The 15,697-nt window shown below is 37.8% G+C and overlaps 1 protein-coding gene across 12 annotated transcripts in view; it reads right to left on the bottom strand.

Moving 5' to 3' along the window:
- The window catches only part of TCF7 (transcription factor 7), a 153,217-nt gene that overhangs the window by 38,730 nt on the left and 98,790 nt on the right, over positions 1–15,697 (bottom strand). For all 12 annotated transcript variants that reach the window (XM_087924384.1, XM_087924386.1, XM_087924385.1 and 9 more), the window contains exons 4-5: positions 12,944–13,076; positions 6,779–6,869 (exon numbers count right to left, since the gene is read on the bottom strand). In XM_087924384.1, coding sequence (XP_087780510.1) covers positions 6,779–6,869; positions 12,944–13,076 — 224 coding nt within the window. The remainder of the gene's footprint in view (positions 1–6,778; positions 6,870–12,943; positions 13,077–15,697) is intronic.

Here is a 15,697-nt window from a genome sequence, read left to right on the forward strand (position 1 = left end):
TGACAAATGTGACCTAAGATATGAATCAAAGAAAAAGGGTTGCAAGAGTAGGAGAGAGAAGATGATTAGGGATAGTCATTAGAACTCAAAATTATCCACTGAAATTAAAAGATATCAGGTTCAAAAGAAGAAGAGTAAAAAAATATAGGCTTTCACAGGTTTACCCAAGTAGATATCTTCCATGGGTGTTGGATTTTCCTCCCCCAATATTTGGTGATGCACCTAGAAATTTTAGAAACTAAAGTCCAGTAACTTAGAACAGTGGCCCCCAGCCTTTTGAGCACCAGGGACTGATTCCGTGGAGAAAGGTTTTTCCGCAGACCAGAGGGGCGTGGTTTCACATGGCGCCTGTGTTCCATGGATGGGGCTTTGCTTGTTTGTGCAATTCAGTCTCTGGCATGCCACAGACTGGTGCCGGTCCATGGACTGGGGGTTGGGGGACCCCTGACAGAGCAGAGACTAGACTAGAGACTAGACTAGACTAGACTAGACTAGACTAGACTAGACTAAAATAGAAAAACATAGTTGGAAGGGACCTTGGAGGTCTTCTAACCCCCTGCTCAGGCAGGAGACCTTATACTATTTCAGACAAATGATTGTCCAATGGTTGTCTTCTTAACAACTTCCAGTGTTGGATAATTCACAACTTCTGGAGGCAAGTTGTTCCACTGGTTAATTGTTCTAACTTTCAGGAAATTTAGAGGGTGTCAGGATGGGGAAGTATATGACGATAGGCATTACTTTTGTAATATAACTGTATGGTGTCGATCTATGATGCTTGCTGATAAATCATTTAAGAAACAGGCGAAGTCACACATGGGAGATGCACAAACATCCGTATTAATTTATATTGTTTCCTTCAGCGTTGATTCACCTCTGCATCTGGATTAGTTCCACTGCCTGAATATACTCATCTAATAAAAAGATATTGAGTGAAATGCAGTGGTTAAACCATGTTTTGTATTGGTTCATGATCTAAATCAGTTCTGCTCACTAGGGGATCTTAGGAAACACTTTGTTCTTTCAACAAGTGATAATAATCTTATAGTGCTGCTATCAGGCCTGCTGAAATAATCTGTCTGGAATATTTTGAATCCCTTAAAGCATTAGATAAACATTACTGTTAACTATCATTATCAGTGTGGTTTAAATCAGAGTTTAGCTTCAATCTTGAGAGAAACCCTATCGGGTGAGAATTTGGAAGTGTAATTTAATATGACATGAACCAGCCAAGACCTACAGCAGGAAACCAAAATGAGCATCGAAATTTAGCATTCTGGCTTTAGGGCTGAGAAAACCATGACCTCTAATCCCCAAGTGGAAATTGGTCATTCCATGACCCAAGATGCTTCAATGGAACCCTCTGAAAATATATTAAACCATCAAATCAGTTCAGACAAAGTAAAATCCTCCACCCCCCCACTTTGTTATTTGGAACACTCCCAATATAGCCCCATCAAAATTCCCAGCACTCCCAATATAGCCCCATCAAAATTCCTTCTACTGATTTTAAAAAGCTGACATAGTTTCAGGAAGGGGGAGAACTCATAATAATGAGACATCATCTAAGTGAATTCATAGCTCACAGTTACACGACTTTTTAGGGAAGAGGTGTTGCATCAAATGCAATTGAAGACCGGATTCTAAATAATTTGGATAGTTCTTCAAGAGTCTCTCCATTTAACTTGGCAGGTTGTGAGGCTATTCCTGCTGAATGTCTCAAAGGTGCTTTTTCAAAAGACAACTGGACTATTTTTTCCTTGAGGCACCTTTGAGGCAACTATGACCTGAATGATGGAGAATCTCCATAGACATTCCTGCTGAACCTTTTCCTTTTCAGGAAAAGCTCTTGCTATATTACAACCATTGTGTTTGAAGTCAGCTTTCTTCTAGAACGGTGAACCTGTTCTCCTCAGAGCCATTGCCTATCATACCAGTCCTTATTGGCAGAAAGAGATTCTGGAGTCTCTCTCTTTCTCCATCTCTTCTTCCCAAATTGATTTGAATGTAATGAACACTGCCAAGCTCTGCAAAGGATGATACATCAAGGAAGGAGACTAGGGTCTTTGCTTGGGTGAAAGCCCCCCCTCCCCCTTTTTTATAAAAGGGTCTAAGAACATTGGTCATGTTTGTCCATAGAGGCAACTGTGTGAAGTTCTGTGGGATAAAAGGCTTGATCAGCAAACTGATGGATGCACATGAGCCACTTTTACAGGGGCAAGATTAAGAAATACATGGAAGGCAACTCACATGTAAATAGCATTGTGCAATTATGATGTCTGTGGAGTTTTTGAGGCATATAGGTGCACCAAGAAGGTTAAGACGGATTGTAGCCTGTGGGTGCCAATTGTCATACACCACAATCTATATATGGGTTCATGAGAAAATGAAATTGGGCATAAATAAAACCATCCCAAGGAATAACAGCCAAATAAAATTGGTTCCCCCTCTCCTTAATGTGTACTTTTCTGGTTGGGAGTGGAAAATATCAAGTGAAGGCTGATGGTGTATTGGCAGCCATCACAGTTATTGTTTAATATGACTTTGAGCCTGCATGTAGTGCAAGTAGAATGCTCCATAAAATTATTTTTGAAGAGTGGTCAAATTGGGAGAATCAAGGGTTGGATTCTGCCAGTTTCCACCTATTTGCTAGAACTGGTTGTTTACATTCTAAGCAGTTTGGAGAACCGGTTGTTAGAAGAAATTACTGACCTAATCCTGTAAGGAAGGCAGGAAGGAAACATTCTGGTGTTGCTTACAGAAACTGCCTCTCTGTTAACCCTTATTATGTTCTTGACAGGACTAAACTTCCTGTCTCAGGAACTTTTCTGGAGTTTTTTTCCCCTCCTTTGCTGGTACTTTGCTTGTGTGGAGTGACCATTCAAAGTTACAGTGGCACTGAAAAAAGTGACTTATGACCATTTTTCACATTTACAATTGTTGCAGCATCCCCACAGTCATGAGTGGCCAGGCGAGGAGATGTGTGCCTCGATGTGAGTGATATTGAATTGACCATGCCCAGCCAATAACATGACCACCAAGCCATGTCCACCCAGTCACATGACCACCAAGCCACGCCTACCAATTTAGCTACGCCCACAGATCCGGTTGTTAAAAAATTTGAATCCCACCCCTGGGGAGAATTAATTCTCACACAATCAGTGAGAAACAATAGGACAGCAAATCTGACCATTGCAAAGACCAAGAAGAGATTGAAACAAGCCAGCCTGCCCAAAAGAAACCACCAGGCAATCCATTGCATGAGGCAGGAAAGAAAGAAACACGAGAGGTCCGAACACTCTTTTCAGTATATGGACTTGTTCTTGATTCCCAACTGTTGCTATGGTTCCTTAGTTGTGGCTTCTTAACTTTCCTCAATGAAACTTTGGTTATCCAAACTCTTGGTTTCCTGGCAGGCTACCCAAGTGGTTCCAGTCCAGTTCATTGGATGAAACCTGCCACAAATTAGGCACATCCCTGTGATATTTTTAGTTACAATCTCTCATGTATAATGTGCTGCAATTAAAGGCAAACAATTCTTGTGCTGGCAAAGGTGTCAGTTTAAAACCAGATCACACAATTGTGTTTTTTTTAAAAAGCAGATTAAAAATTATCAGAGAAGCATCCAGTCAAGATAAAGACTTCAGCTGAAGTTGGTGTCCATGTGTGTGTCTGTGTGTACACCCTTTTTTGTCCAGTTCAGCCTTCCTCAATTTGGGCTTCCTCTAGAATTCCCCAGCTAACACAACCAATGGTTTCTCTTTCAGCTTAAATGAGACTTGGAGAAGAGAGCATCGACTCTGATATAACCAAAAGATTAAACTACACAACTAGGTGCCATGATGTAGAACTTAACCTATTATTTTAAGAGAAATATACTTAATGCCATTTGTACTGTTAGTCCTTTTCCCCACACAGATTTATAGCCGAGCTCAGAAATGCCAATTTTATACCTGCATGCTATGAACTCTCATTTTAATTTTGCTACAATCAAAATGGGTTCTTCAAAAGCTTCCACTGTGTCATTGTTTCCTCTCCCCAAATGCTTAGAAGGCCACCCATTCCTGTTTTCTTCCCTTGAAAGGCTTAGGAGGAGATGGAGTAACTCCTGCGCTGTCCTTCCATGCCCCAAGTTGCTCCTGGTCCAGCAGCAAGAGAGATCCCTTCACTCCTACTCCATATAAAACAAAGGATAGGGAGAAGCAGCTTGTCTGGCATTTTCATATTAACTCCTTTGATACAGAAGAGGAAAGAGAAACTGACAAAGGCTTTGTCAATTCCACTCTTCTTCCTTTTGTGTGGATTTCTGAGGGGGAGTTGCCTAGCTAGGCTCAAGCTCAGGAGCCAGAATGAGTAATATCTTCCACCAGTGGGCAGTGGAGCCACTGCTTCATAAAGCAAAAATGGAATAACAGCAGCAATTTTAATTACACCGCACTCAGCCAGAAATAAATCAGGACAGTTCTCAGGCACTGTTGATGTCATGGGAACATAGAGCTCCGGAGCCATTCCCAAATGGGCTCAGGCTCCTCAGGGGAAGTGTCCAAAGATGCAACTGTTTGGGGTTTTTTATCCACAGCATTAAAAAATAGGGAATTTTTCTCTGCTGACTATCAATTGAAATGGACGGGGCCACAATGATCATGTTTTATATCCAAAAATATATCAGCTATGAAATTCAGGGATAACGGGAGCTGAAGTTGAAGCTACTTAGAGAGAAAGTTGTTTGGGAATTTTTTTTTCTTTATTCATTCAACATATTTAAAAAATGTTCATATTTGCCCCCTTGCCAATATTTCTTGACAATACTTCTCTCAATCCACTCTAAAATGTTCTTCCTCTCCTGTTGTCTGAGTTGTTAATCGTCACCCACAATGTAACCAGTTTAGGACAAACACAGTATTTAAGGAAAAGGGAGAAAGAGAGAAATCTAAATAATCAACCTTGACTTAAGTTGAAGCGTTAAGCATTTCTTCTTTTGTGAATATAACTACATTCTTTGGTAAGGAAATATCTTACTGTTTAACTTGCAGGGCAGTTTATGACTACATTTCACTTTAAAAAAATCACACTTAACCTTTCAATGCCAGGGTACCATCCCAATTTGCATTGCCCCAAACAGTTAATCAGGAAAAAATACTGCCTTCTGGTCTTATGCTTGATTCAGGCTAAGTTAGAAAAATGTATAGCTTGCAAAAGCTATGTATAAATCGTCATTATACTATATGACAGCACTTACATTATGTGCTGCATAAACACCATGCATTTTTGCCTCTGTCAGATTAGAAAAACTAGCAGGGCTGTGAAATTCCTGGCAGACAACAACACATAGCTTGTAAACTGTGGATTGACTTGATGACTCATACACTGTGTAGTTTAAGAACCTTTGAAGATTTGCACTGACACATACCCCTAAAAACTCAAGTCAGTCAACACATTGGTTTAGAACACTGCTGATTTCAACGGGCTTTCAATCAATGACTCCAATGTGGTGTACTTTTCTTGCCACTTATTCTTCTTAAGGTAGCTCTAATTTCCACACTTGGGTATTTATCTTCATAACTGGAGATTATTCAGGGTTTGCATTATAGAATATTAATATCTTAACATTAAAAGCTGATTCATCTAGGGTGGTTGTGGTGAGGAGTAATGGTGACAACCAAGTACTGTTTTCCCAACAATATTGATGAATCTTGAGAAAACAGAATGACAGTCTACTGTACCATTTCAGAAAAACTAAAGAGCAAGCATTTTCTCAGGCATAACTTGACCACATTTCATAAGGCTATTTCACCACATCAAATACATTCCGTCAGTCTTCAAGGTCAGAAATGGCAGTGAATCAACATGAGATGGAATCCTATATTATTCAAGTCAAATAAACTTCTGCCACACCACATCCATGAAACTAAAGAGATGTTATAGATTAAACAGAGTGGGGGAAAGTCCATCAGAAATTAAATGAATGCATTTATTGACTGAATCTTCCTTCCTTCCTTCCTTCCTTCCTTCCTTCCTTCCTTCCCAGAATTTTCTAGCTATCCGGAATTATTCTTACAAATAATGCTTGCAAAAAATGCTTTTTTTTTCTACAATCAACAAATAATTTTAGTTATCACAACAAAAGCTTCTCGGGTTTCTTACCATTTCTATCTTTTTATTATCTTGTAAAACCAATTACAAAAGGAATGATGGAACAGCTACACAGGTCTTCACATATTTTTTTTATTGTAGAGGTGTATAACTAGAAATCATGGGGTCATATTTGTATTCCAAAGAATTCTAAAAGTTATTACTAGATTATAAAGTTTAATATAAAACGGGAAACATGGTACTTTATTTGAATTTAGGTTTAAATACAAGTGAAATAAAATGAAATTGCTTCATGTTTTTTTCCTGGCTCCAACTAACTATTTTTTGGAGCATGTCAGCACCTGCCAGGTCATTTGGGAGCCATGTGCAGCTCTTGTTCAGAAAAAGCTGTGTACCCTACTTTAGTTAATCTAAATTCTACAACCTGATTTTCCTTATTTCCGAATGGCAGCAGAGGGCTCAATTAATGAAGGCATTCCAATTCTCTGTGAAACAATATTTGATCAAAAAAAGTAGGAGAGCAAGAGAGAGAACCAATATCTCACTCGATAAGAATTCAGAGATATAAACATAGAATCTAGGAAACATGCTAAAATTCAACCACTGTGAAAGATAAAGGGTATTAATACATGTCCAGGGATATTTTTTTAAAAAAGTTATTCAGCTGAAGACCTTAAATACTTACCACCCCACAGAAGGTGTTATCTGTCCAACCCCACTGGGAGGGAGGGAATAAAAACCAGAAATATCTGATGTTTGAGAAGGGCGGTGTACACCTATCAGAAAATGAAAACATGAGGAAATTTAGGTTAGCTTTATTTCTAGTTTTATAAAAAAAATGGAATCAAAAGATTCATTAATAACATCCAAAAGTCAGTTAATTCATCTACTTACCCTCAACTTGCTCTTCCTACTATTTATTACTAAGATGAATATTCTTGGCTTTTTTTTATTTACAACGTTCTTTTCAAAGCATGCAGACATAGAGGCATGAGGCATAGAGGAAGTGAGTGAGACAAAAGTATCCAGAGCAAATGTCTATGGAAATTCACAATCATCCAGGTCATGGTTGTCCCAAAGGTGCATTTTTCTAAAAAGCAATTGGACTTCAGTTCTGAAGAATCTTCTTGGATGAGAAGTGAAAGGTTTTCAAAGAAAAAAACCCGAGAAAGTCCCACTGCATTTTGGAAAAAGGCACCTTTGGGATATCCAGAATAAGGTGAAGAGAGAACGAATAGAACATAGTCAAGGTAGAACTAGGAAAGGAAGCAGTGTGGGAGATGAGTGGGAACTTCAATTTATCTAGAGAAGATAAACTTGGTGTTATGCATAGTTGGAGAGAAGATCTAAATTTAGTGGTAGACAGGGAGAAACTTGTATTGTGAAGGATAACAATATGAAACTGACTTCCTTTTTGCCCTAAATTATATTGCTGAAATGAAGAAAGCTTGCAAGAAACCTGCTTGGATTCTTGTGGGAAAAGATGATGAGCTTTACTTGGCGCCAGTACTCAACAAATTAACTTTGACTCAGAGTTTTTAAATTCCACTTATTTGTCTATCAATTCATGCTTTAATTCATTTATGCATTAATTAAATAAAAAAGTATTCCTATTTCTTAGCTTAATATGTGCTGTATAGAGATGCAGTACTGAGAAGGCATACTTCATTGGGTTGTTGTGAAATACAGAGAACATATTATGAAGTGTTTTAGCATGATATGTGTTCTGCTTCAGATGACCAGTTCTTCAAAGAAACATTCAAGTGTGATATTGGGAGATTTCAATTATCCTGACATCTGCTGCAAATCTACAAAGATTAGAAGTCCAAATAAGGTCCCCCACTCTTTCTTGCTGGATTTACTTCTCAGAAAGTGAAGGAAAGAACAAGAACAATTTGGGTTTGCTATCCTAGATTGAACCCTTATCAACAGAGATGGATTGGCTGAAGGAATGAAAGTGGTGATTATTTGAAGAGAATTGAATCATCATCATGATGTCCAAAAGAGAAGGTCTGAAGAGATAAGTATACTTGAGTTCAGAAAGGTGGATATTGGTTACTCCAAGGGAAGAGAGGTCAGAACCAATAGCCTGAAATCTTGACAGAGAAGTGTCAAGGAAGGAGGGAAAATCCCACAAAATAAGCTACTGAAAACCTAATTATATTCTTATCACAATAAAAAATGGGAGAAATTTAGGCCAGGGCTCTCTAAAATACTGCAGAGGAAAAGGAACATCTAGAGGAAACAAAAGAGAGACCTATAACTAAAGAAAAAGAAATCAAGGTTGACTTCATAAAGTTTAGGAATTGTGTCAGGAAGAGAAAACTCAAAATAAGCTGCGGCTTGAGAGACAAACCAGCCAAAAAAGTATTTGGGTATGTTTGAAATAAAGCAAAGCTAAAGAGATGTGAATTGACTAAGAGGAAAAATGGAGAGCTGATAAGTAAACCTTCCTACTTCTATTTTCTCAGAAACAAAATACAGTCCTGGTTGGTCATCATTATATCTCTTGGGCATGGAGGGACTTGCAGCTTAGGACAGAAAAGAAGAGGATCACATCAGATTCTCTGTTGATCCAAGGTGTTCTCTGGATGGGCAGACACTACCTGCAAAAGTGCAGGTTTGTGTTTGGGGGATTTTTCTTGACCTACAGGTTCTTCTAAAAGAGTAGATGGAGAACATGGCTACTGGGACCTTTGCCTGTCTGTGACAGGTACACCAAGTTTGACCCTTACTGGTGCCAGAGAATCTGGCAATTATAATTCATGTCTGCATCCTTGGCTAGATTACTGTATTACATTTTCATAGGGTTGCCCTTAAAGGTTATACATAAAGTGCAATTGGCTCAGAATGCAGTGACCGGTGTATTTCATGGCCTCTGATATTGGGAGCATATACTGTAAAACTGATTTTGTGAGCCCCTTACAGGTTGCCAAAGATTTTGAGGTATAATTTGAGACAAAGAGTCATGCTGAGCTCATGTAACTAGCTATGCTCCTCCTTACTTCAGTAAGAGTAGCTAGCAGAAGAGCTTTGCATTGTCTGAAGTTTGTTTGTTTTTATTTTAATAAATGGTCTTTTAGGAACACTCACAAAGATTTTTAAAATCCCTGGTTGAGTTTCTCAATATGTCAAGTAATAAGTTGCTTTGTGTTTTATTCCCTAAAGAGCCAAGCAAGATTTGAACTATTTCACTCCCTACTTCCTGTCAGATTTGGTTATTTGCCCTTTGTGGAGCATCTAGTAACTTATGAATTAGTAACTGTCTTTTTCCCTCTTCTCTTTATGAAAAGTAGGTGAGCATTTCCAAGAGGTTAGATATGCTAAAAATATTTTCAATGTGTGGAGAAGACAATGAAACATCTTGGGAGACCAACTCAATATCTGAAAAATCTGCATTGTTAAAAACAATGTCCAAACAATACTCAAAGGGGCTTTACATAAAGTCATTTTTGAGTTTCATACCCACTTTTCCATAGTCCCTATGTTCGGTAGCCTGCTTAACCATATTCAATATTCAGGTTTGTTGTGATTTTAGAGCTTAGGGGGAAAATGAACAGGTAATTTCTAATTATTTCAGTGGAAGTGGGGAAGAAAGACTGTTCCAAAGAAACATACTGAGAAATACTATGGGTGGAGTATTTTTATGCCTTACAAGGTGTATTCATTCAGAAATGTTGCAATGAGATTGAATGTAAATGTCTATGAAAGCCAAAAACAATATAGGATTGTACAATCTGAATGCAGGTTGACAGTATGCTCTCTGTAACATATGCCTGTTAGTGAAATGAAGCCAAAGTAGGGCAGAATGAGAAGAGAGAAAAAACACAAGACAATGTTGTTATATTAAATTCTAGGCTAGTGCTAGACTTTTCTTATGCACTGGAGACAAATTTCTTGTGTGTCTAATCACACTTGGCCTATAAATAATATTCTATTCTATTCTATTCTATTCTATTCTATTCTATTCTATTCTATTCTATTCTATTCTATTCTATTCTATTCTATTCTATTCTATTCTATTCTATTCTATTCTACTCTACTCTACTCTACTCTACTCTACTCTATTCTATTGTTACTCTACTCTCTCTACTCTACTCTATTTTACTCTATGCTCTAAAACATAATATTGCATTGTGGGTATGGATTGCGTCTAGAGCATATGAGATAAAATGCACATGGAAGACCCAAAGGGCAATATATAAACTCTAGTGGGCAATCAGGTTGGGAGAAAGACACTATGCAAAAGAAAGAAAGAAAAAGATCACTTTTCTCATATACTTTCCTTCTGCTAGGATGGAAAATACCTTCTCTGACAGGATCGGAGTTATTGTTTCCTTCTATATGAAAAGATAATCTTAACAGGAAGAGGCATTTACTATATAATCCTTTGTGAGCACGCCAAGTTAGAACAAATCAATGCAGACCTTGCCAGGTATTCTCTGTCTTTGTATTAGTTCTGTGAGTAGATATGTAAGCAATTCAATGTTAAGATTGGTAGGTAAGTAGATGATGAAGCTAAACTGCAAGTGAAAGTGCCTTGGCCTACAAACCTGAGTTTTGGATAAATTATGAATTATAAATGAAAGAAGATTTCTATTCATATTCTAGTTCTCACCACCATTTCATCTCAAACAAAGACTTTTATAGACAAAGTGAGGGTCATGCATTTATTCTTGCGTGCATCTTAGCTTTCTTGCCTATATATAAAAATGCATCCCTTAGTTCATTTTATTAAGAAAAAATCATCCATGTAGTTTAAAAAAGCAGTCCCAAAAGTATATGCAAAAACATATACTGTATACCCTCATTAATCCTTATTTTGATCAGTCAGTTATTCAACTTTTGTTTTGTCTTGTGACAGCAGAGTTGGTTACAAGAAACAGAGTAATCAAACATCTCAGTTGTTCATTTCATATTTCAATTTTGATATTTTTGTATCGTGGTCTCATTTAGTTTGATATTCTTGTTAGTGCAGAAATATCATGATTATATGCCTTAATTTATGGATTAATGCTATCATTCAATATAAATGAAGCCATTATTAAAATCAGAAAATTAATTTATAATGAAATTTTAAAGACTTATTCCTTGATAGTAATTAGTCCACCAGAGGAAGATGTCACAAGGAACAGAGTTGTGGTCTAGTAGTTCTCATACATTATAACAAGCTTTGAAGAAGCTCCATAGAACTACTACTGAATTAAGTTGCTTAATTGTGGTGTCATCAAATCTACAATTTACAGCTTAAATCTAGTTATTCAGAGAAGCAATTCTCATTCTCTAAATGAAAAGCAAGAGACTCGTGACTGAGATCTTGAATGTTTTTATTATTTTCATGATGATGATGATGATGATACTCCTGAAGATCATTAGATCATTTTTGGATCTAAACAGTTCAGCCCCAATGTACCAAATTTCTTTTTCCATTATACCCTATACAAGCTAGTGTGAAGATATGCTTGGAGTTCAGTCAGGAAATGGAAAGTAGTGAAAAGTTAGAATATTTTTACAAAAACATCACTCTTTCTTGATCTAGAAACTGGGTTTCCAATCAATGGAAATAGAGATAGTTACAACAGTCCATTTAGTGACTGTTTAAAGTTACGATGGTACTGAAACGAAGTGTCTTAGGACATTTTCACACTTATGACCATTGTAGCATCCCCATGGTCACATGATCGAAATTCAGATACTTGGCAACTAACTCATAGTTATGATGGTTGCAGTGTCTTGGGGTCCTGTGATCACCTTTTGTGACCCTCTGATGAGCAAACATCAACGGGGAAGCCAGATTCATTTAACAATCTGTCTTACTAATTTAACAACTGCAGCAATTCACTTAACAACTGTTGCAAGAAAGATCATAAAATGGGGCAAAACTCACTTAACAAAAGTTTTGCTTGGCAACAGATTTGTTGGGCTCAACTGTGGTTTTAAGTTGAGGACTACCTGTATATGTTGGGAATGACCAGGGGAGACATGATAGCAGTGTTCCAATATTTGAGAGGCTGCCACAGAGAGGAAGGGTCAAGCTATTTTCTAAAGCACCCAAAGGCCAGACAAGGAATAACGGATGGAAACTGAACAAGGAGAGATTTAACCTGGAAATAAGGAAAAACTTTCTGACAGTGAGAACAATCAACCAATAGAACAGCTTGCCCTCAGAAGTTGTGGGAGTGCTATTACTTGAGACTTTCAAGAAGAGATTGGACTCCCACCTGTTAGAATTGGTGTAGGGTCTCCTGCTTGGATTAGATGACCTACAAAGTCCCTTCCAACTCTGATTATCTGTTATCTGAATGTCCCAACAACAAACGTTCTGTATACCTTTAGGGTTTGTGACAATGCAATAAATGTGGGTTGAGCTATTTCTAGAGGCCAAATACACTCTTCAGAAAGACTCATGGTTAACCAAGATACTCCCAGTGACTTGCAATCTGCTTGTCCATCCTTAAGTATTAAAGCACAGTGCTTCTTTGGTTAAAATACTTTGTTTTATATATCTCAAAGGTTTAGTATCAGATCAGAGGAACTCTGAAAGGAAAAATATGGCCTCCGCCCCCCCCGCCCCAAAGATTACATACTTATTCCTTTTCTCTGTCCAGAGTGAATATGTTTGTTGGTACAAAGCATGCAGTTCAACTTCCAAGACACATGAAGGTGGTATGTAAAAATGGGCAGAGGCCCTATGAAGCACAGAATTGGAAACTAAATGTCTGTGGTAGGCACCCCAAACTTCATGACTATGGCTAAATGCCCCACAGTACACACTTTTTAAAGCACATCTTCCCCCCCCACCCGCCCCAAGATTAGCATCACAGAAGAGGTGAAGAATTACAGTAGTTACCTTGTTTCTGGTTGATGTCAGCTGGCAGGTGTGGTGAATGGGAGCCATGGCTGAAATGTTCATTGCTATATGGGATGAGTGGGGTGAGTGGATGAACCCCATGAGATGGCTGTACTACGGGAACCTTGTTAGACTGAAAAACAGAAGTCAGAAGAAAGAGGATTTAGAAATGCCACCTTTTGAGCTCTGCAAATTGGGGATGTGGGGGGAGAAGAACATCTCAGAAGATGTTCAGAAGCATCCTAAAATTCCTCTCTTCATCCCTACCTTAGTTATCATCACTGACAATTCAAATTGCTTAGTAGATAACACGAAGCTTTGGAGATGAATATGCAAACACTAACACTTCAACAGAGGTATGGTAAGGAACAATTAGTCCAGTCTGACTATGTCTTTATTAGTGAGATAGCTGAAATGAAAATGAATTAGAACAGGTTTGTCAAATGTAAAATTTACTTTAGTAATTGCCATGCTTACTAATTAGCTGGCTGAATAGAGCTCTTGTTTTGTGTGAACTGCTTGCCAGCATCCCTCAAGATGATTTTTGGGGGGCAATCACATGGTCTTCACATGTAAAGTGCTTACCTCCAACATCCTGCCAAAATTAGCATATCAGTTTATTTTGTATATATTTGTTAATCAATTTATTTGTTATTACTTATACCAATGGGAATAAAGAAGCTTGTCTGCTTTATTGAATACTGAGCACTTCATCAAATGTTGAAACTTTTAGAAGCTTTGCACAGGTTGGGATGGCTTTTCAAACTAATACCTTTTAGAGCTGGAGAATGGGTGTTCCTCTACCTGTTGCTGAATTACAGTCTTCAGCATCTCTGAACATTAACATTCTGGGAATTATTGTTCGGCAGTGATATTTCCGCAATGCCCGAAGAACTATGCTTTAAAAGATTGTGACTATGAGAATAAAACCATTACGTGGAACTGGTGCTCCTCTATACTGTACAGTGCTGATACCTAGGAGCCTGGCCATATACTGTGTATGTACTCACAAGATTTCTAAACCCTGAAGTAGATCAGGGCAGGCCTGGAAAAAAGCAGTTTCAAAGTACTGCTGAAAAGCACCATGAACAAGTGTGAATCTGCATGCTTGCACAAATACATTCTTTGTGGGTCACATGTGTTATTCAATGTTTTGCAAGTCCAAATTAGTGTGTGAGGAACAGCACAGAGCACCTGAGCTCGATGCATTGAGTTCTGTGGAGATATTTTTCAACTGCGGGATAAGACTAATATGTCAAGTTATTCTATAACAGTGGACTATCTTTTAAATGACTGATAATGCAACATAGTGATCGTTTTGTACTGCACGGGTTATGCAGATTATTTAGGCTTGAAGAAAATGCACCAGTTCAGTTCTGCCTTATCATGTTAAAGGAGGACAAAGAAATATATGCCTACATTTACCAGACTATTATGCTGCAGGGTTTTTTTTTTCAGTTGAAAAGAAAGAATTAGGTGAAAATATTAGGTTGAAAACTATTAACAACTTCCAGCTGCAGCAAATTCAGAGGAACTTGTTTTCAAATGAAAAATAGTAGTCATGCTATTAAGAGAATCTCCCTGCCTGCCTCAAGCATTCTTACCATTTCATACTTGCCCAGTTTCGCCCGTGGTTGCCTTTATAATGACACTGACAGTACCACACTGGAAAAATTGAGGTTTGTCATTCTGAAAAGCCCTCGGAAAAATACATGGTAGGGAACAATGGGACTATCAAATACAGGATGTTCACTGATTATTGAAAATGGAGTCTTTTAAACTGCCACATTCCTTACATGAGTCCAACAGAGCAAAGTACTATCAAACATGAGTAAACAAGGAAACCATCACATCTATGTTTGATTCTGTCACACCTGGCATTTTATACATAGACACCGAATATATTCACGGCAATTAATATACTAGAGAGGGGGTGGAGAAATGCTGAATATAATGAACTCAGATTGTACAAGCAGAGGGAAAAAATAGGCATGACGACAAAGTTCCAATTCTCAAATTAAGTTGCGTGGAGACCAGAGGACAAGAATATGTTTGATCACTTAAGGTAAATCACTATTGTATAATCAAAAATTAATGCCATCGGAACAAGGGTCCACAAATAAAAACATGAAGCAAATGACCCACATTAAAATATATAGCTATTAGTTAGTTCCATATACACAGGAACTAAGTGATTTGCAAATTTATATGTGCAGCAGATAATTAAAATAAGTCAGCCAAGCCACATACTATTAGGTTAAAAATAATAAAGAACTGTATATAGGAAACATAAATTTTTTTCACATATGGAGAATACTGAAAGATAACTTGCGCAGTTATTCTTTAATTCATTATTAAATTAACCCTGATGTCCATAATATATGAAAATATATGAAAACCATAGCAAAAATTGTCAAAGCAAATTAAAAAGGATATGCACAGCTCTGCACATAACTAAGAAATGGAATGGGACAATTCACCGCAGCCAACTCACCATGGACAACTTGCCATGGCCAATTCACCGTGGCCAACTTGACATGAGACAACTTGACATGACCAACTTGACAAGGGACAATTCACTGGGGGACAATTCAACAATTCAGTTTAATTATTTCAATGTTTGCCATTCATATTTCATTTTGTCCCTCCTTTCTTTAATGATTCTCTTCCATTATTTCTTTGAATTAGTGTAACTCGTGTCCTACAGCAGTGAGGTGAGTTGGCCATTGTGAATTGGCTGTAGCAAGTTGGCTG

Source organism: Pseudonaja textilis, chromosome 2 (genome assembly GCF_049901715.1).
Source record: "Pseudonaja textilis isolate UNSWEBS1 chromosome 2, rPseTex1.2, whole genome shotgun sequence".
Classification (NCBI taxonomy): domain Eukaryota; kingdom Metazoa; phylum Chordata; class Lepidosauria; order Squamata; family Elapidae; genus Pseudonaja; species Pseudonaja textilis.